The sequence below is a fragment of the Carcharodon carcharias genome, chromosome 6, assembly GCF_017639515.1.
Source record: "Carcharodon carcharias isolate sCarCar2 chromosome 6, sCarCar2.pri, whole genome shotgun sequence".
Lineage (NCBI taxonomy): Eukaryota > Metazoa > Chordata > Chondrichthyes > Lamniformes > Lamnidae > Carcharodon > Carcharodon carcharias.
Window position 1 is genome coordinate 190,164,240 of NC_054472.1, and position 22,931 is coordinate 190,187,170.

At 44.3% G+C, this 22,931-nt stretch overlaps 1 protein-coding gene across 1 annotated transcript in view; it reads left to right on the forward strand.

Moving 5' to 3' along the window:
- Positions 1-529: 529 nt before the first annotated feature.
- The window catches only part of ankrd29 (ankyrin repeat domain 29), a 139,049-nt gene continuing 116,647 nt past the window's right edge, over positions 530-22,931 (forward strand). The window contains exons 1-6 of the mRNA XM_041189326.1: positions 530-847; positions 1,592-1,645; positions 9,888-9,998; positions 10,219-10,317; positions 13,081-13,179; positions 17,405-17,503. Of these exons, the coding sequence (XP_041045260.1) occupies positions 530-847; positions 1,592-1,645; positions 9,888-9,998; positions 10,219-10,317; positions 13,081-13,179; positions 17,405-17,503 (780 nt within the window). The remainder of the gene's footprint in view (positions 848-1,591; positions 1,646-9,887; positions 9,999-10,218; positions 10,318-13,080; positions 13,180-17,404; positions 17,504-22,931) is intronic.

Genomic DNA, 22,931 nt, shown 5'->3' on the forward strand with positions numbered 1-22,931 from the left:
TTTATTTTTACTTTTACAGTTGGAACGAATTTCCAAAGCACTGATGTGGGCTTTTTAAACAGCCTGCCCTTGAACCTAGCAGTCCCTGTTGCTGCCTCTTCACTGTTGCCGGGGGCACCGAGCCTGCCTCCCGTTCCCCCCCCCCCAGTGAATGAAAATACGAATTTACAGACAATTTATTCCAAGTCGGACGGGGTTTTCTCCGATTTGGAAGTGAAAATTCAGCCCTGGGTGTGCAACTGTGCAACAGTGTGTCTGAAAGAGTTTAAGTGGAAAGAAAATAGGGAAGTAATATGACAACATATTCTGCTGTGTCAATCCTCCAGTCTTGCCATCTCCGATTCTAGCTGCTGTGAGTCTTCCTATGATGCGATCGCAGCCTCTTCCATAGTGTTGAGTGTTTCAGAGACACAAGGCCAATTAATGTGCTGGTTGTGTTCCCCTACTGTGAGTCAGCTTTCTCTACGAGACAAATGGAAGTGAACAAATGTTTTTAACAATATTGAGCCAGTTTACCATTGTGCACACGATGACAAGTAGAAGCAGGAAACGTCACCAAGACAGAGAAATAGCCATGAGGGCAGTAGAGTCTAGGGCTGAATATTTTAGAGGTGAGCAGGGTATTGGCCAGCAGCTGGAGAGCCAGCGAGAGTCCTTCATCACTGCTTTTCGGAAAGGCTCGCCGCATCTTGTTCCACTCAGGCACTTGACAGGACAAGGAACAGCATCAAGGACCTGGGGGAGGAAATCCCTCCCGCAGATGGAGTATAATGGAGAGAAGCGTGAAGTTATTCACTTTGGTCAGAAGGATAGAAAACCAGAATATTTTTTAAAAGATGAAAATCTTGTAAGTGTTGACATTCAATGAGACTTGGGTGTGCTTGTATAAGGAATGCAGAAATTTAGCATGCAGGTACAGGAAGCTTTTAGGAAGACAACTGGCATGTTGGCCTTTATTGCAAGGTGATTGGAGTACAAGAATAAATAAGTGTTGCGAAAATTGTACTGGGTTTTGGTGACACCACATCTGGAATACTGTGTGGAGTTTTGGTCTCCACATTTAAGAAAGGATACACTTGCATTGGAGGCGGTACAGCGAAGCTTCATTAAATTGGTCCCTAGGATCAGAGGGCTGTCCTAAAATTAGAGGCTGAGTAAATTTGGCATATATTCTCTGGAGTTTCAAAGAATGAGAGGTGATCTCATTGAAACATACAAGATTCTGAAGGGGCTTGATGGGGTAGGTGCTGACAGATTGTTTCTGCTAGTTGGAGAATCCAAAACATGGGGGCACAGTCTCAGGATAAGGAGCTAATCATTTACGACTTAAGTGAGGAACAATTACTTCACTCAAAGGGTGGTGAATCTTTGGAATTCTTTACCCCAGAGGGCTGTGGATGCTCTATTATTGAATATATTTAAGGCTGGAATAGACAAATTTTTAGTCTCTCAGTGAATTAAGGGACATGCGGAGTGGGTAGAAAAGTGGAGTTGAGATCCACGATCAGCCATGATCGTATTCAATGGTGGAGCAGGCTCGATGGACCGTGTGGTGTACTCCTGCTCTTTTTCGTTTTGTTCTTGTGTTCAGAGAGCTGCCGGCCAATCAGAGGCCAGCAGCTCTGTTGGACATCAGCGCCACTGGGTGGGCTGGAGGTTCTGCCGGTATGACACCCACCCAAGGTCCAGTATTGTTGCTATATCCCAAACCAGCGATAGCAAGAGGGGCATCATGGAATGGGGGCTGTGAAGAGGGGCTTGGGGTCGCAGGCGATGGGGCTTAACAGCAAGAACAGGGGGGTGGCTTTTAGTGGGCCTCAATCCCCTTCCTGATGCCGGGTCCCTCAATCAGGCACGGAGTACCTTTGAATGAGAGACCTCTCCTGGGAGCCTACAAGCATTCTGCACAGGTTATGCTTCCCACATGGCGAGCTTCTGGCCTGTTGCTGGGTTAATACCAGCAGCGGCAGCTGAATGAGGACCTTAAATGGGTATTAATTGCCCACTTAATGGCCTCAATTGGTGACAGGGCGTGAAGGCCATTCACGGGCCTTCCCACCACAGACTTAATCAGGATGAAGGTGGGAATTAAATGCCTCCCCTGTCATCAAACTCACTATGGGTGGAGGGGCAATGGGGGCGTGGCAGGGCAGGAGATTCTATCCATAGATTCGTCATCATACAGAAGAGGCCATCGAGCCCATCAAGTCCATGCCAACTCTCTACAGAGCAATCCAATCAGTCCCATTCCCCCACTGTGTCCTTGTGGTCTGGCAAGTTGATTTCCTTCAAGTGGCCATCCAATTTCCTTTTGAAATCAATCACCATCTCCACTTCCACCACCCTCACAGGCAGTGTGTTCCAGATCACTCCCATTCACTGTGCAATTGCATCTCCTCCTTTCCCACTGGATCTCTTGCCCAAAATTTTAGATCTGTGGTCCCTTAGTCCTTGGATGATCAGCCAATGAGAACTGCTTTTCTTTGTCTACCTCACTGAAACCAGTCATAATCCTGTATAATCTATCAATTCTCCCCTCAAGCTCCTTTGCTCCAAGGAGAACAACTCTAGCTTCTGCAACTTAATCTTTTAGCTAAAATCCCTCTTCCCTGAAAGCATTCTGCTAAATCTACTCTGCACCTTCGCAAGGACTCTCACATCCTTCATAAAGTGTGGTGATCAGAACTGGATGCAATACTTGGGTTGTGGCCTAACCAGGCCTTTATAAAGGTTCAGCATAACTTCTCCACTTTTGTACTCAATATGTCTATTTATGAAGCCGAAGATGCTTTGCTAACCACTTTCTCAATTTGTTCTGCCACTTTCAAAGGATTAATGTACATGAACCTACTCCCCCCACTTCCCCAGGTCCCTCTGTCTCTGCACACTCTTCAAAACTGTGCCAATAATACTATATTGATTCTCCTTACCCCTTCTGCTAAAATACATTTCTCTGCATTAAATTTCATCTGCCACTTGTCTGCCCAGTTTTCTAGCCTATCTATGTCCTGTTGCAGTCAATAGATGCCAACCTTACTCTCTGCTGTACCTTCCAAATTTGGTATCATCGGCAAATTTTGAAATTTTACCCTGTATTCTAATATTCAAGTCATTTAGATATTTCGAAAAGCAGTGATCCTCACACTGAACCTTGGGGAACACACTGACTAGCATCCTCCAAACAAAATAAAAACAACCATTTACCACAACTCACTGTTTACTGTGCTTAAGCTGATATTTTATCCAAGCTGACGCTGACCCTCCTATTCTGTGAGCCTAAATTTTGTTAATCAGACTTTTATGTACTTAGTCAAACACTTTCATAATATTCACATGAACAAGTATTATTTTCCCTTCATCAATGTTCTCTGTTACTTCATCAAAAATATTCAATTAGGCTAATAAAGCAGTCTGTCTTTTACAAATCCATGCTGGCTCTCGTTAATTAACTCAAACCTCTGCAAGTGCCTGTTTTTTTTTCCTGAAAACCCATCACTAATATTAAGCTGACTGGCCTGTAGACATTGGAGCACCATTACTTTCTTTCTTGAATAAGGGTATCACATTTGCCACTCTCAAATTCTCTGGCACACCCCCTGTACCTAGGGAAGATTAAAGCTTCCCTTAGTAATCTGGGATGCACACCATCCAGATCAGGCAGCCTGTCCACTCTAAGCATAGCTAGTTTTTCCAGTAGTACTTTCAATCTTCCATTACCACTACCATCCCCGCTTCCACCATTAATTTGTCAACATCCTCTTCCTTCATAAACACCTTCGATTAAGTATTCAAGCCTTGCCCTGTGCCTTGAAGCATATATTGTTCTCATTGTCCCTAATTGGACCACTATTTATATGCCAGTAGAATATTTTTGGGTTCCCTTATAAGTTAACTGGCAATCAGTTCTCAGATTCATTCTTTGCCAGTCTTATTTACCTCTTAGCTTCCACTCTCAACTTATTGTATTTAGCCTGGTTCCCGCTTGAAGAATTCACTTGACAATGCATCATACTCCATTAATTTGTCAACATCCTCTTCCTTCATAAACACCTTCGATTAAGTATTCAAGCCTTGCCCTGTGCCTTGAAGCATATATTGTTCTCATTGTCCCTAATTGGACCACTATTTATATGCCAGTAGAAGATTTTTGGGTTCCCTTATAAGTTAACTGGCAATCAGTTCTCAGATTCATTCTTTGCCAGTCTTATTTACCTCTTAGCTTCCACTCTCAACTTATTGTATTTAGCCTGGTTCCCGCTTGAAGAATTCACTTGACAATGCATCATACTCCCTGTTTTCGCTCAGTTTTTCAGGGTGAGTGCAAGATATTATAGGCTTCTTAGAGACTGATAACTTTTAAAAAGAAATTTGAACTTCCAGTTAATAGCAACAAGGATGACACGACAAGGTTTCAGTTTTCAAGATGGTTACTGTAAGAAGGCTAAAAGCACTATTGACTAAACACTAGGCTACTTTGTAGGCAACTTAGACTTTAAACCACAGAATGGAAAACTCCCCTTCTTAATTTTAGCACTACTGAAAAAACACACTTCACAGGTATATAATTCACAGTCTTTTAAGTAGTCATTCAGTTCTCCCAGAATCAGTCCGAAATGATTCTTAGCTCCCAAGGGTGTCATTTCCTTCTTTTCCGTTCTCAGCCAGGTAACTTCTAACTCCAGGACTGTCCTTCATTATGTGAGAGCATTACTGGAGATTCTTCCTCTAGCACAAGCTAGCTGAATCATTCAGCTTCATTTTAGTTCATAATGAATTTAGTCTTTTCTGTCTGAGCATGAGCTTCCACCTGCATTCCGGCACGGTGAAGCATAAAGATTTTTGGCCTCTAGCTGGTCTCTCTCTTCCGCTTCCTGACAGATTAATCCACCTGTTGGGTGATTATATAGTGAGTTTTTTAGGAAAACTTGTAACTCAATATCACAATGGCTTCCTCTGTACCCTTCCCATCTCAAAGTCTTTCACAATGGCAATGTGATTTTTTTTTTAATCATTCATGGGATGTGGGCTTCACTGGCTGGGCCAGCATTTATTGCCCACCCCTAATTGCCCTTGAGAAGGTGGTGGTGAGCTGCCTTCTTGAAATGCTGCAGTCCATATGGTGTAGGTACAGCCATAGTGCCGATAGTAAGGGAGTTCCAGGATTTTGACCCAGCGACAGTGAAGGAGCGGCAATATATTTCTAAGTCAGGATGATGGGTGACTTGATGAGGAACTTCGAGGTGGTGGTGTTCCCATCTATCTGCTGCCCTTGTCCTTCTAGATGGTGGTGGTTGTGGGTTTGGAAGGTGCTGTTGAAGGAGCCTTGGTGAATTCCTGCAGTGCATCTTGTAGATGGTACACACTGCTGCTACAGGGCATCGGTGGTGAAGGGAGTGAATGTTCATGGATATGGTGCCAATCAAGCGGCCTGCTTTGTCCTGAATGGTATCAAGCTTCTTGTGTGTTGCGGGAGCTGCACTCATCCAGACAAGTGGGGAGTATTCCATCACACTCCTGACTTGTGCTTTGTAGATGGTGGACAGGCTTTGGAGAGTGAGGAGGTGGGTTACTTGTCGCACGATTCCTAGCCTCTGACCTGCTCTTGTAGCCATTGTATTTATATGGCTAGTCCAGTTGAGTTTCTGGTCAATGAAAAGCCCCCAGGCTGTTGATAGCGGGGGATTCAATGATGGTAATGCCATTGAACATCAAGGGACAATGTATGGCTCTTGTTGGAGATGGTCATTTGAGTGGCACGAATGTTACTTGCCACTTGGCAGCCCAAGCCTGGATATTGTCTAGGTCTTGCTGCATTTGGACATGGACACCTTCAGTGTCTAAGGAGTCACAAATGGTGCTGAACATCATGCAATAATCAGCGACCATCCCCACTTCTGACTTTATGATGGAAGGAAGGTCATTGATGAGGTAGCTGAAGATGGTTGGGCCGAGAACCCTATCCTGAGGAACTCCTGCGGTGATGTCCTGGAGCTGAGATGACTGACCTCCAACATCCACAACTGTCTTTCTTTGTGCTAGATATGACTCCAACCAGCGGAGAGTTTTCCCCCGATTCCCATTGACTCCAGTTTTGCTAGGGCTCCTTGATGCCACACTCGGTCAAATGCTGCCTTGATGTCAAGGGCAGTAATTCTCACCTCACCTCGGGAGTTTACCTCTTTTGTCCATGTTTGAATCATGGCTATAACGAGGTCAGGAGCTGAGTGGCCCTGGCGGAACCCAAACTGGGCATCAGTGAGCAGGTTATTGCTAAGCAAGTGCCACATGATAGCACTGTCAATGACCCCTTCCATCACTTTACTGATGATCGAGAGTAGACTGATGGAGTGTAATTGGCCAGGTTGGATTTGTCCTGCTTTTTGTGTACAGGACATACCTGGGCAATTTTCCACATAGCTGATTAGAAGCCAGTGTTGTAGCTGTACTGGAACAGCTTGGCTAGGGGTGCAACAAGTTCTGGAGCACAAGTCTTCATTACTATTGCTGGAATATTGTCAGGGCCCATAGTCTTTGCAGTATCCAGTGCCTTCAGCCATTTCTTGATATCACGTGGGATCACAGAATCACAGAATCTTAATAGCACAGGAGGAGGCCAGTCGGCCCATCGTGTCTGCACCGGCTCTCCAAATGAGCATCATGACTTAGTGCCATTGCCCTACCTTTTCCCCCTACCCCTGCACCTTGTTTCTATTCAAATAATCATCTAATGCCTTTTTGAATGCCTCGATTGAACCTGCCTCCACCATACTTCCAGGCAGTGCATTCCAGACCCAAACCACTCATTGTGTGAAAAAGTTTTTTCTCATGTCACATTTGCTTCTTTCGCAAATCACTAAATCTATGTCCTCTCGTTCTTGATCCTTTTGTGAGCAGGAACAGCTCCTTATCTATTCCGTCCAGCCCCCTCTTGATTTTGAAAACTTCTATCAAATCTCCTCTCATCCATCTCCTCTCCAAGGAAAACAGTCCCAACTTCTCCAATCTATCCTCATTGCTGAGGTTTCTCAGCTGGAATGAATCAAATTGGCTGAAGACTGGCATCTGTGAATCTGGGGACCTCCGGAGGAGGCTGAGATGGATCATCCACTTGGCACTTCTGGTTGAAGATTGTAGCGAGTGCTAGGCTCCTCCATCATTGAGGATTGGGATATTTGTGGAGCCTCCCCCTCCAGTGGGTTGTTTAATTGCCCACACCATTCACGACTGGATGTGGCAGGACTGCAGAGCTTAGATCTGATCTGTTGGTTGTGGGATCACTTAGCCCTGTCTATCACTTGCTGCTTATGCTGTTTGGCACGCAAGTAGCCCTGTGTTATAGCTTCACCAGGTTGACACCTCATTTTTAGTTATGCCTGATGCTGCTCCTGGCATGTCCTCCTGCACTCTTCACTGAACCAGGATTGATCCTCTTTCTTGATGATAATAGTGGAGTGGGGGATATGCCGGGCCATGAGGTTATAGATTGTGTTTGAGTGAAATCCTGCTGCTGCTGATGGCCCACAGCGCCTCATGGATGCCCAGTCTTGAGTTGCTAGATCTGTTTGAAATCTATCCCATTTAGCACGGTGGCAGTGCTACACAACACGATGGAGGGTATCCTCAGTGAAGGCAGGACTTCGTCTCCACAATGACTGTGCAGTGGTCACTCCTACCGATACTGTCATGGGCAAATACATCTGCAGCAGGCATGTTGGTGAGGATGAGATCCAGTAAGTTTTTTCCCTCTTGTTGGTTCCCTCACCACCTGCCGCAGACCCAGTCTAGCAGCTATGTCATTTAGGGCTCGGCCAGCTCAGTCAGCAGTGGTACTACCAAGCCATTCTTGGTGACGGATATTGAAGACCCCCATCCAGGGTACATCTGTGTCCTTGCCACCCTCAGTGCTTCCTCTAAGTGCCAATCATATAAACAGTGGTGAGAGATAGCAGGACCTGCCAGAGTCGGCAAGAGCAGCTAGATATAAACAGTACTGAGAGAGTATAGGACTGCCTACAGTCAGTGAGAATGATTCTTGACTCATAAGGGGCTCAAAGGGTATAGAGGGTAGGCAAGAAAGTGGAGTTAAGGTCACAGTCAGGTCAGCCATGATCTTATCAACTGGTGGATCAGCCTCGAGGGGCCAAATGGCCTATGCCTACTCCTAATTCATACATTTTATGCTCATGGGCCTTGTATGCCGGTGGAGATGCTGATTAGGTATTCTTGAGAGCCCATCTGTCTTTTATCTTGGAACTAAATGGATAGCTTAAAGTATAACTGTTTACAACCTGATATTCTTCACTTTTCCGGGAATTTGGAGACTCACATTCTATCCACTGTTAGCACACAGGTTACTGCCATTGTCTCCAAGTATAAACACCTTCTTCCCAGCAAAACAGTCTGGCTCCCTTTTATCTCTAGCAATCAAACCACCTAAGCTTGGCATCAGACAGAATTTAGAACAGGTCACATGACTCCCTTCATTTTTACCTTAAAGGCACAGTCCCAAATCATAACAATCTTATAGTAACAAAAGAAAAAAGGATATGCAATGAAGCCTTCGCTGCTGATCTATGAGCAGCCATGTCAAGAGAGAAAGGGGAGGATTGATTGTGCTGATGATGCAAAGGTATGAAATTTGTGATGGGGAATTTTACCTTGGCAACCTTGGTGAGACCGGTAAATTTATATTGGCACTGCAGTCAGGTCCTGGTGATAAGGCTGATCACAGTCACATGTAGTGCCAAGTCTCAAGAATATTCACAAATTTGACTAATTACCTATTGACCATCTCTAGAGAAGGGGACCTTTCTTTCTAATGTGAACTTGTTCCACAGCTCTATCTGTAACCCCGGTCTCTTTTTGCTGGAGTTCAACGGCTCCGAATGTTGCATCCCTATTTAAGTCGCTTGATACTCTTAATACCCTTAACCTGCAATATCATCCAGTTTCCTGCTGCCCATAGAGAACATGTTTTGTGGTAGCAGTTTGTTTCAGTGGTGCATTTGAGAAGGCCAACCTTAAAACTGGATGGTGTCCCAGCTGAGTCTCCAGGCAATTATTGTTTCCTTTACATTCAGCTTCCTTCTGTTTCCTACTAGGAGATGAAAATGGCTTCCAGTCATTTTTTCCTTGTTGCCTCTCTTCCTTCAAGGTGCTCCTTAAGTTTAACTCTTTTATTAAGCTTTTGATCACTGGTCCTAATATTGCCTGATGAGGCTCAACATTTTGTTTCGTAATGCTCTTGTGAAGAGACTTGGGACATTATACTATATTAAAGGTACTATATAACTGCAAGCTGTTGATGCTGCATTGTGTAATCTTCTCAGGGACTGAGGGCGTGCTGCACTATTGGAGCTGCCTTTTACTGCATGAAATATCTGCCTTCTCTGCCCCACTCATGTGGATATAAAAGATTCATAGCACTATTTTGAAAAAAGAGCAAGGAAGTTATCCCCAGTGTCCTGGGCCAATATTTATCCCTCAGTCAACATAACTGAAAAACAGATTACCTGGTCATTTTTTACGCTGCTGTTTGTGGGAGCTTGCTATGTGTAAACTGGGTGCCCTGTTTCCAATATTTCAACAGTGACTGTACTTCAAAAGTACTTTACTGGTTGTGAAGTGCTTTGGGAGGTCCTGAAGTTATGAAAGGATGCAAGCCTTTCTTTTAGGGGATAGGTTTGCTCCTTAGTGCAGTACTAGGCATGGTAATAACCACAAGTACACTTGGAACACAGAATTTGTGTAATGAAGATACAAAGTCAATAGCGTAAATTGATATGTGATTTCCTCAGTTCCAACTTAAAACTACAAAACATTTAAGAACTATTTTACATATTTTGATGATGGTATATACTGAAACTAAACTTGTATTTTTCTAACAGAGGGAAATGCCACTTGCAAATGCTGTATTCTGGACTGCACGAAAAGGAAATGTGACACTCTTGAGGCTGCTTTTAAACAGTGGTCGAATGGATGCGGACTGCAAAGACAGTGTATGGTCAATGAATGCATGCCAACTGCAACAGTATCCCCTTTCCCATAATCCATTGTGGTAGGGGTTGCAGCAAAGCTTTCAAACTAGAAAACCTTCTACTTATTTTTTAATTGCATGCATTGTCTGCTAAATCCATTCGATTCATGGCTGATTTCATTAAATATCCCAACCTGCTGCTATCCAATTTTTGATGATCATTAATATTTTCTTATTGGCAGCTTGGGACCACTGCTCTAATGGTGGCTTCATACTGCAATCATAAGGATTGTGTTCGGGAACTGATTCTGCAAGGAGCAGACATCAATATCCAAAGAGAGGTAATGCGTAGCAAATGTTAATGTAATGACTGTATATGAACTGGGAACTATTCATCCTGGAACACATTATGCAAGGTGGATGACTTAGGGGGCTGAACGTTACCATGTTTCGGGAGATGTGCAAAGATAATCTCAGTCAAATCATTATGTTGTTTTGTCGGGCTCAAAAGAAGAAATCCAAGAGCTACTTAATAGAAGTCTTCAAAATTATGGAGGAGTTTCGATAGGGTAGATGTAGAGTAGATGTTTCCAATTTTTTTTTTGTTGTTGGGGGGCATCAAAACTAGAGGCCATAAGAGTAAGGTAGTCACTGAAAAATCTAATAAGGAATTCAGAACAAACTTCTTTATCCAGAGCGTGGTGAGAATGTGAGACGTGTTAACACAGTGAGTGGTTAAAGGGAAGCTGGATAAGTGCACAATAGATAAGTGACATAATGGGGAGGCGGTGGCAAAGTGATGATGTTACTCCACTAATAATCCAGAGACCAAGCCTAATGCTCTGGGTGCATGGGTTCTAATCCCACCATGACATTATTGTTATTTTTTTTGTTTAAAAACTAATCTGGTTCACTAATGTCCTTTAGTGTCATCCCTACCTGGTCTGGCCTACATGTGACTCCAGACCCACAGCAATGTGATTGACTCTTAACTGCCCCCTGAAATGGCCTAGCAAACCACTCAGTTGTATCAGTCTGCTAAAAAGTCTATAAAAAGGAATGAAACTGGGGGGACCACCCAGCACCGATTTAGGCACTGAAAACCACAATGGCAACCCAAGTACCGTCAACACTACAAAGTCCCCTTTACTAAATCTGGGGGCTTAAGCCAAAATTGGGAGTGCTGTCCCACAGATTGGTCAAACAGCCTGATGTGGCCATATTCATAGAATCGTACCTTAGAGATAATGTCCCAGATACCACCATCACCATCCCTGAGTATGTCCTGTCCCACCAACTGGACAGATACACTTGGGGTGGAGGCAAAGTCGGGAGGGAGTTGCTCTGGGAGTCCTCAACATTGACTCCGAACCCCATGAAGTCTCATGGCATTAGCTTAAACATGGGCAAGTAAACCTCCTGCTGATTACCACCTTCTGTGCCCCCTCAGCTGATGAATCAGTACTCCTCCATGTTGAGCACCAACTGGAAGAAGCAGTGAATATGGCAAGGGCACAGAACATAGTCTGGAGAACTTCAGTGTATCACCATAACTGGCTTGGTAGCACCACTACTGACTGAGCTGGCTGAGTCCTAAAGGACATAGTTGCTAGACTGGGTCTGTGGCAGGTGGTGAGGGAACCAACAAGAGGGAAAGACCTACTTGACCACATCCTTGCCAATTTACCTGGTGCAAATGCATCTGTCCATGATAGTTTTGGTAGGAGTGACAACAGCACAGACCTTGTGGAGCCAAAGTCTTGCCTTCACCTTGAGGATGTCTTCCATCGTGTTGTGTGGCACTACCACCATGCTAAATGGGACAGCTATCAAACAGATCTAGGAGCTCAAAACTGAACAACCACAAGGCACAGTGGGCCATCAGCAGCAGCAGGATTGTACTCAGCCAGAATCTGTAACCTCATGCCCACCATCTCCCCCATTGTATCATTATCATCAAGCCAGGGGACCAACCCTTCCTGAAGAGTGCAGGAGAGCATGCCAGGAGCACCACCAAGCATATCTAAAAATGACGTGTCAACCAGGTAAAGCTATAACACAGGACTACTTGTGTGCCAAACAGCATAAGCAGCATGTGATAGATAGAGCTAAGTGATTCCACAATAGATCAGATCTAAGCTGTGCAGTCCTGCCACATCCAGTGATGAATGGTGCTGAACAATTAAACAATGGAGGAGGAGGCCACACAAATATCCCTATCATTGCTGGGGGAGCCCAGCACATCGGTGCAAAAGGCAAGACTGAAGTATTTGCAACCATCTTCAGCCAGAAGTGCCAGGTGGATGATCCATCTTGGCCTCCTCCGGACGTCCCCAGCATCACAGAAGTCAGTCTTCAGCCAATTTGATTCACTCCATGAGATATAAAAAAATGGCTGAAGTTACTGGATACTGCAGAGGAAATAGATCCTGACAATATTCAGGCAATAACAATGTGGTTGACTCTTAAATACCCTCTGAAATGGCTTAACAAGCCAATCAGTTCAAGGGCAATTAGGGATGGGCAATAAATGCTGGCCTAGCCAATGATGCCTGCATCCTGTGAATGAATAAAACAAAACACAAGATAGAAAGGAATAGAAGGATATGCTGATAGGTGAGATGAAGTAAGATGGGAGGAGGCTCGAGTGAAGCATTAATACTGGCAGAGGCCTATTGGGCTGAATAACCTGTTTCTGTGCTGTAAATTCTATGAGTTCAAAACACACTTTTTGCTTTTCCCTACTTAATTTTCTGAAACGGGGAATTTCCTATGGAGTTCATCGATTGGCCAGTGTAACTTTGGTGAAGTATTGGCAGAAACCCTGGTTAGCGGCTGTATGTGGGGCGTCAGCCAATGTGACGTGCCGTGACGGCAGCCAGTCAAGAAAATTGCCCCAAGGAAATTCTCTGCAATGTGCCTTGAAGGAAGTTAGAAAAAAACAACTTTCAGTGTGGGAACAAAGCAACATTAACAATTAGGAAGAACAACAACAATTCAAACTCAATTAAAACATTACCATTAACTTAGTTAAAGCCTGATAAAAGATTGAGAGCAGTAGCTGATTTTTTCTGACTGAATTAATGCCCTTTCTTTTCCCCCAGTCAGGTTCTACAGCGTTATACTTTGCTGCTCAACAAGGAAATGATACAGTTGTGAAATTTCTTTTGGAGTATGGGGCTTCCACTGAACTATCAACGAAAGTAAGAGATCTAAGTATTCATATAGAAACTGCAGTGATATATCTCACATAACTGGAAGTCATTGATCATTGACACATTGGTTTATTCCTGTGTTGTCACTGTGTTGGGGAGGTGATGGTGTCGTGGTATTGTCACTGGGCTAGTAATCCAGAGACCCAGGATAATGCTCTGGGGACCTGGGTTGGAATCCCTCCATGGCAGATGGTGGAATTTTAATTCAATAAAAGTCTGCAATTAAGGTCTAATGCTGACCATGAAAAAACCCATCCGGTTCACTAATGCCCTTTAGGGAAGGAAATCAATCCTCCTTACCTGGTCTGGCCTACATGTGACTCCAGACCCACAGCAATGTGGTTGACTCTTACATGCCCTCTGAAAAGGCTCAGCAAGCAACTGAGTTGCATCAAACTGCTACAAAGTCACAAAAAAGGAACGAAACCGGACCAACCATCCGGCATCGACTTAGGCACAGGAAACAACAAAGGCAAGCTCAGCCCTGTCAACCCTGCAAAGTCCTCCTCAATAACATAGAACCATAGAAAAGTTACAGCACAGAAGGAGGCCATTCGGCCTATCTTGTCTATGCCAGCCCGAGGACACCCAGGTGCCCTTCATAATCCCACCTTCCTGCACCCGGCCCATAGCCCTGCAGCTTACAGCACTTACGGTGCAGATCCAGGTGGTACTTAAAAGAGTTTAAGAGTGGCCTCTACTACCAACTTGGGCAGCAAATTCCAGACACCCGCTACCCTCTGCCCCCCTACACCTTCTGCCACTTATCTGGGGATTAGTGCCAAAATTGGCAGAACTGTCTCACAGACTATCAACAGCCTGACATGGTCATCCTCACAGAATCATATCTTACAGATAATTTCCCAGACACCACCATCACCATCCCTGGGTATGTCCTGTCCCACCGGCAGGACAGACCAATCAGAGGTGATGGCACAGTTGGGAGGGAGTTGCGCTGGGAGTCCTCAACATTGACTCTGGACCCCTATGAAGTCTCATGGCATCAGGTCAAACATGGGTGAGGAAATCTCCTGCTAATCACCATGTACTGTCCTCCCTCAGCTGATGAATCAGTGCTCCTCCATGTTGAACACCACTTGGAGGAAGCACTGAGGGTGGCAAGAGCAGCATTTATTATCTATCCCTAATTGCCCTTGTTCAGAGGGCACTGTTTTAAGAGTCACCCACATGGCTATGGGTCTGGAGTCATGTGTAAGGACAGCAGATTTCCTTCCCTAAAGGGCATTACTCAACCAGATGGGTTTCTGTAACAATTGGCAATGGTTTCATGGTCATTTTTTAAAAATTCAAATTCCACTATCTGCCATAGTGGGATTTGAACTCAGGTCCTCAGAGCATTACCCTGGATTTCTAGATTACCAGTCTAGGGACAATACTGCTACACCGCCACCTCCCCTAATAGAAGAGATCAGCACATCAGTACAAAAGATAAGGCTGAAGCATTTGCTACAATCTTCAGCCAGAAGTGCCGAGTGGATGATCCATCTTGGCCTCCTCCAGAAGTCCTCAGCTTCATAGATGCCAATCTTCAGCCAATTCAATTCACTTCTCATGATATCAAGAAACAGCTGAAGGCATTGGATATTGCAAAGGCTATGGACGCTAACAATATTTCGGCAATAGTACTGAAGACTTGTCCTCCAGAACTTGCCGTGCCCCTAGCCAAGCTGTTCCAGTACAGCTACAACACTGGCATCTACCTGACTATGTGGAAAATTGCCCAGTTATGTCCTGTACACAAAAAACAGAATAAATCCAACCTGGCCAATTACCAGCCTATCAGTCTACTCTCGATCATCAGTAAAATAATGGAAGGGGTCATCAACAGTGCTATCAAGTGGCACTTGCTTAGCAATAAGCTGTTCATTGATGTCCAGTTTGGGTTCAGCCAGGACCACTCAGCTCCTGACCTCATTATAGCCTTGGTTCAAACATGGTGAAAAGAGCTGAACTCCCGAGGTGAGGTGAGAGTGACTGCCCTTGACATCAAGGCAGCATTTGACCGAGTGTGGCATCAAGGAGCCCTAGCAAAACTGGAGTCAGTTGGAATCTGGGGAAAATTCTCTGCTGGTTGGAGTCATACCTAGCACAAAGGAAGATGGCTGTGGTTGTTGGAGGGCAGTCATCTCAGCTCCAGGACATCACTGCAGGAGTTCCTCAGGGTAGTGTCCTCAGCCCAACCATCTTCAGCTGCTTCATCAATGACCTTCCTTCTATCATAAGGTCAGAGGTGGGGATGTTCTCTGAAGATTGCACAATGTTCAGTACCATTCGCAACACCTCAGATATTGGTGCAGTCCATGTCCAGCTGCAGCAAAACCTGGACAATATCCACGGTTGGGCTGCCAAGTGGCAAGTAATATTCATGCCACAAAAGTGCCAGGCAATGACCATCTCCAATATCAGAGAATCTAACCATCGCCCTTGACGGTCAGTGATGGCATTACCATCACTGAATTCCCCACTATCAGTGTCTTAGGGGTTACCATTGACCAGAAACTCAACTGGACTAGCCATATAAATACTGTGGCTACAAGAGCAGGTTAGAGGCTAGGATTTGTGTGATGAGTAACTCACCTCCCTAACTCCCCAGAGCCTGTCCAAGGCACAAGTCAGGAGTGCGATGGAATACTCCTTACTTGCCTGAATGAGTGCAGCTCCCACAACACACAAGAGGCTTGACACCATCCAGGACAAAGCAGTCCACTTGATTGGCACCACATCCACAATCATTCACTTCCTCCACCACCAACGCACAGTAGCAGCAGTGTGTACCGTCTACAAGATGCACTGCAGGAATTCACCAAAGCTCTTTAGACAGCAACTTCCAAACCCACAACCACAACCATCTAGAAGGACAAGGACAACAGATAGATGGGAAGACCACCGCCTGAAAGTTCCCCTCTAAGTCACTCACCATCCTGACTTGGAAATGTATCACTTTTCCTTCACTGTGACCGGGTCAAAATCCTGGAACTTCCTTCGTAACAGCACTGTGGGTGTACCTACACCACATGGACTGCAGCGGTTCAAGAAGGCAGCTCATCACCACCTTCTCAAGGGCAACTAGGGATGGGCAATAAATGCTGGCCCAGCCAGCGAAGCCCACATCCCGTGAATGAATTTTTTAAAAGTTTGTATTGTTTAGTGTTGAACTTTACAATTTATCTAAAGGTCAGAAAAGAAATAAAACACATAACTGTACATTGCAGATTAAAGTTCCCAATGTGGCCCACTGGGCTTTGTGGAACACCTTCAGTCTGTCCACAAGCATGACCCAGACCTTCCTGTTGCTTGCCATTTCAACACCCCATCCTGCTCTCATGCCCACATGTTCGTCCTTGGCTTACTGCATTGTTCCAATGAAACCCAGCGCAAAATGGAAGAACAGCATCTCATCTTTGGATTAGGCATTTTACAGCCTTCTGGACTTAACATTGAGTTCAACAACTTCAGACCATGAACTCTCTCCTCTATCCTCACCCCCTTTATATCCCCTTGTTTCAATGTTCATTCTCATTTCTGAATTTTTATTTTTAATTTTTTAATTTTTATTTTTTATCCACTTATTTTTATTTCTATTTTTATTTAAATTCATTCTTATTCATTGTTTTATTCTATTTTCAATCTTTTTTCCCACCATCGTCCCCCCCACGAACCTACCCCCACTAGGGCCATCTGTCACTTGATCATTTCATGTTGTTCTTTCCAGATTGCTTACCCTTGTCCTGCTATTATCACATTCTGCTTTCTGACCTTAATGCCACCAGGAGCACCTCCTTTAGCCTGTGCCACTACCATTAACACCCCTTTGTCCTTTTGTCCAGACATCTCTGGCAATCACTCCTTTGCCTCCACCTATCACTGGCCTTCTATCCAGCTTCACCTGCTCCTCCCCCCCTTAAACAGTATAAATTGCATTACATTTTACTTCTCTTTAGCTCTGAAGAATAGTCATAAGGACTTAAAACGTTAACCCTGTTTTTCTTTTCTCCACAGATGCTGTTAGACCTGCTGAGTTTTTCCAGCATTTTCTGTTTTTGTTTCAGATTTCCAGCATGTGCGGTATTTTGGTTTTACCTGTGGAAATGGGGTTCTAATAATGAATGTGTTTCTTCAGGAGATAACAGCAGGAGAGAAAATTTGGTGAAGATAAAATAAAATAAATTTTCGATGTGTTCTCCCTGTACAGAATGGTGCTACTCCCCTTTCAATTGCCAGTCAGCACGGGCATATAAATGTGGTGGAGACATTACTCAACAGAAGATGCAATGTTAACATCCAGCTGAAGGTAAGAGCTTGGTGTGACTGAGCGACACTACTATTTGATATTTGAAATCAGCACCTGAATCCTTTTTATTTTCTCATGAGATGTGGGCGTCGCTGGCTCACTTATTAGCCTGAGCAAATTGCCCTTGAGAAGGTGGTGGTTAACCACTTTCTTGAACCGCTGCAGCCCATGTGGTGTAGGTTCACCCACAATGTTGTTAGGGAGGGAGTTCCAGGATTTTGACTCAGCAGCAGTGAAGGAACGGAGATATATTGCCGAGTCAGGATGGTGAGTGTGTTGGAGGGGAACTTGCAGGTGATGGTGTTCCCATGTTTCTGCTGCCCTTGTCCTTCCAAGTGTAGAGGTCGTGGGTTTGGAAGATGCTGCCTAAGGAGCCTTGTTGCATTTCTGTACAAATAAACTTATAATTAAAACCTTGGTTAGACCAGAATTGTATGCAGTTTTGGTCGACATGTAGTAAAAAGGATGTAGAGGCACTGGAGAAGATACAGAAAAGGATTTATGGGGATGATACCAAATTTGAGAGATTATAGCTATCACAAAAGACAGAGGTTCTTTAAGAATTCATTAGAAAAGTGAAGGCTGTGGGATGACCTAATAGAGGTCTTTCTATGAAAGAGTTAGATAGACATGCAGAAGATGTTTACACTTTTGAAGGAGATAGGAATTGGCGGCCATAAATATAAAGTAATCACTATGAGTCCGATGGGGAATTCAGGAGAAACTTTTAAAAAAATTTATTGATGGGATGTGAGCATCGCTAGATAGGCCAGCATTTATTGCCCATCCCTAAATGCCCTTGAAAAGGTGGTGGTGAGCTGCCTTCTTGAATCGCTGCAGTTTACCTAGAGTGGTGAGAATATGGAACTAGCTATCACAGGGAGTGTTTGAGAGAAATAGCATAGAAATGATTAAGGGAAAGCTTGTTAAGTAGATGATGAAGAAAGGAGTAGAAGGGAGACTAAAGTATAAGGTAGTTGGAAAAGAACTAGAGGTGAGAAGAGAAGGTTTTTTACACAGTAAGTTATCATGATCTGGTTTGCACTAACTGAAAGGTTGGTGGAAGCAAATTTAGTGGCAACATTCAAAAGGGAATTGGACAAATACTTGAAAAGGAGATATTTGCAAAGCTATTATGGGGGAGGGAGTGTTCTTTCTAAGAGGCGACAAAGGCACAACTCTTTCTAAGAGGCGACAAAGGCACAATGGCTGAATCATTCTATGATCCTGATATGCTGATAGGTTAGGTGAAATGTGAGATAAGTTTGTTTTTCCTTCATCCTATATTTTCTAGGCCATCGAAAGTTTAAAGCTCAGAAAGAGGTCATTGTGCCCATTGTGTCTGCGCCAGCCGAGAAACGAGCCAAACAGCCTAATCCCACTTTCCAGCATTTGGTCCATAGCCCTGAAACAAAAACAAAAATTGCTGGAAAAACTCAGCAGGTCTGACAGCATCTGTGGAGAGAAAGACAGAGTTAATGTTTCGAGTCCATATGACTCTTCTTCAGAACATAATATTGTACATCTCAATCAAAGAACTAAACATTGCTGATAGCCGAGACGAATATAGGAAGTGCAGGGACGAATTAAAAAAGGAAATAAGGAAATCAAAGAGAGGGCATGAAAAAAGATTAGCAAGTAAAGTTAAAGATAACCCAAAGATGTTTGACCAAAACATTAATGCTAAAAGGTTAATTAAGGAAAAAGTGGGACCTATCAGAGATGAAGATGGCAACTTGTGTGTAGATGCAGAGGCTGTGGGAAGGGTTTTGAATGAATATTTTGTCTCCGTGTTTACAAAGGAAAGGGAGGATGTAGATATAGTAGTCCAGGAGGAACACTGTGAGATATTGGACGGGATAGTCACAAAGAGAGAGGAAGTACTTGAAGGGTTGAAATCCTTGAAAGTTGATAAGTCGCCAGGGCCAGATGGATTGGTTCCGAGGCTGCTGCAGGAAGTCAGGGAGGAGATAGCAGATGCTCTGAGGACGATTTTCCAATCTTCACTAGATACAGGGGAGGTACCGGAGGACTGGAGAAATGCAAATGTAGTTCCATTGTTTAAGAAGGGATCAAATGAAATGCCAAATAATTATAGGCCAGTTAGTCTTACATTGGTGGTGAGCAAATTAGTAAAATCAATTCTGAGAGATAGGATTAACTGTCATGTGGAAGGGCATGGACTAGTCAGGGATGGTCAGCATGGATTTGTCAAAGGAAGGTCTTGCCTCACAGATTTGATTGAATTCTTTGAGGAAGTGACAAGAAGGGTTGATGAAGGTAGTGCAGTGGATGTTGTGTACATGGATTTTAGCAAGGCATTTGAAAAGGTCCCACGTGGCAGATTGGTCAGGAAGGTAAAAGCCCATGGGATTCAGGGTAATGTGGCAAACTGGATAAATGGTTGGCTCTGTAACAGGAAACAAAGGGTAATGGTCGATGGATGCCCTTGCGAATGGAAAGTTGTCTCAAGTGATGTTCCACAGGGCTCAGTGTTGGGACCCTTGCTGTTTGTTTATATATTAACGATTTGGACGTGAACGTGGGGGTCACAATTGGGAAGATTGGCTGAGTAGTGGATAGTGTAGAGGATAGCCATAATCTCCAAAACGATATAGATGGGCTGGTGGAGTGGGCGGTAAAGTGGCAGATGGATTTTAACATAGAGAAGTGTGAGGTCATACATTTAGGGAGGTCAAACAGTTATAGGGATTACAAAATAAATGGGAATATACTAAGAGGGGTAGATGAAGTGAGAGATCTTGGCATACAAGTACACAGATCCCTGAAGGCAGCAGTTCAAGTAGACAAGGTTGTAAAGAAGGCATATGGAATGGTCTCCTTCATTGGTAGAGGTATAGAATATAAAAGTAAGGATATAATGTTGGAATTGTATAAAACACTTGTGAAGCCACAACTGGAGCATTGTGTGCAGTTCTGATCACCACATTACAGGAAGGACGTAATAGCTCTGGAGAGAGTGCAGAGGAGGTTTACAAGAATGTTGCCAGGGTTAAAAAAGTGTAGCTATGAAGAGAGATTGGATAGGGTGGGGTTATTTTCGTTGGAACAAAGAAGGCTGAGAAGTGACTTGATTAAGGTGTACAAGTTTATGAGGGGAATAGATAGAGTGGACAGGAGAATATTGTTTCCCTTGATGGAGAATTCTAGAACCAGGGGACATAGATTCAAGATAAGTGGCAGAAGGTGTAGGGGGGACATGAGGAAGAACTTTTTTTACGCGGAGGGTAGTGGGTGTCTGGAATTCGCTGCCCAAGTTGGTGGTAGAGGCAGAAACTTTAAACTCTTTTAAAAAGTACCTGGATCTGCACCTTAAGTGCTGTAAGCTGCAGGGCTATCGGCCGGGTGCAGAAGGTGGGATTAGAAAGGGCACCTGGGTGTCCTCGGGCTGGCATGGACAAGATGGGAAGAATGGCCTCCTTCTGTGCTGTAACTTCTCTATGGTTCTGTGGTTCTAAATCTTCCCTCAACCTCCTCTGTTCCAAGGAGAACAGACCCAGTCTATCCAATCTTTCCTCATAGCTGCAATTTTCCTGTACTGGCAACATCCTTGTAAATCTCTTCTGTACCCTCTCTAATGCAATTACACCCTTTCTGTAATGAGGTGACCAGAACTGCACACAGTGCTCAAGTTGTGGTCTAACTAATGTTTTATATAGGCCAGGATTTCCTAGTCGGCAAGCGGGGGGTGGAGCCCGTTCGCTGACGTGGGATGACGTCAGGCAGAACTCCCGACGTCACCCCCACCCCATTTAAATTTTCAGGTAGGTGGAGGCACATCAGAATCAGCTGTGCACCTGCTGACCTGTCAGTGGCCAATTGAGGCCTTTGACAGAGTCATTAAAGTAATTAATGGTAATAAAAACAAAAAAAACTGCGGATGCTGGAAATCCAAAACAAAAACAGAATTACCTGGAAAAACTCAGCAGGTCTGGCAGCATCGGCGGAGAAGAAAAGAGTTGACGTTTCGAGGACTCGAAATGTCAACTCTTTTCTTCTCCGCCGATGCTGCCAGACCTGCTGAGTTTTTCCAGGTAATTCTGTTTTTGTAAAGTAATTAATGGACCTGTCTGTCTAACTTTAAGGTTGGCGGGCAGGCCAGGTCCCCTGGCAGGCGTTAGAAAAAGCATGGAACCTCATCCATGGGTGGGATGAGGTTTCATGTAGGTTTTAAAAAATGTAATTATAGTGCACAGGGAGCGCATAGCACTTCCGTGTAGACATCATGCTGGGCGGGCCTTAATTAGGGGGGGAGGTGGGGGGGGGGGTGGAATTCTGCCCATAGTTCCAGCATAACCTCCCTGCTCTTATATTCTATACTTTGGTTAATAAAGGAAAGGATTCCTTCTGCCTTTTTACCCACCTTATCGACCTGTCCTGCTACCTTCAGGGATCTGTGGCCATTCACTCCAAAGTTCCTCACTTCCTCTACGCCTCTCGGTATCCTCCCATTTATTGTGGTATTCCTTTACCTTGTTAGACCTCCTCAAATGCATCACCTCACACTTCTCTGGGCTGAATTCCATTTGCCACTTTTCTGCCCACCTGACCAGTCCATTGATGTCTTTCTGCAGTCTACAGCAATCCTCCTCACTATCAAACACATGGCCAATTTTGTGCCATCTGCCAACTTCTTGATCATGCCCCTACGTTTACATTCAAATCATTAATATATGCCACAAAAAGCAGGTGACTTAATATTGAGCCCTGAGGAAACCCCAATGGAAACAGCCTTCCTGTCACATAAACACCCATCAACAATTACCCTTTGTTTCCTGCCACGAGCCAGTTTTGTATCCAGCTTGCTACATTCCCCTGGATCCCATGGACTTTTATTTTTTTTAACCAGTCTGCCATGTGGAATCTTGTCAAAAGCCTTGCTAAAGTCCATGTAGGCCACATCAACTACACTACCTTCGTTAATCTTCCTTGTTACCCCCACAAAAAGTTCAATCAAGTTAGTCAGACATGATCTTCCCTTACAAAAACAGAATTACCTGGAAAAACTCAGCAGGTCTGGCATCGGCGGAGAAGAAAAGAGTTGACGTTTCGAGTCCTCATGACCCTTCGACAGAACTTGAGTGAGTCCAAGAAAGAGGTGAAATATAAGCTGGTTTAAGGTGTGTGTGTTGGGGGGGTTGGTGGGGGGGTGGTGGTGGCGGGAAGAGAGAGAGAGAGAAGTGGGCTGAGGATCTTCCCTTGACAAATCCATGCTCATTATCCTTGATTAATCTGTGCCTTTCTAAGTGACAGTTTATCTGTCCCTCAGAATTGCTTCTAATAAATTTCCCACGACCGAGGTTAAACTGACTGGCCTGTAATTATTTGGTCTATCCCTTGCTCTTTTTTTTAACAAAGATACAATCTTAGCAGATCTCCAATCCTCTGGCACCTCACCTGTATCCAG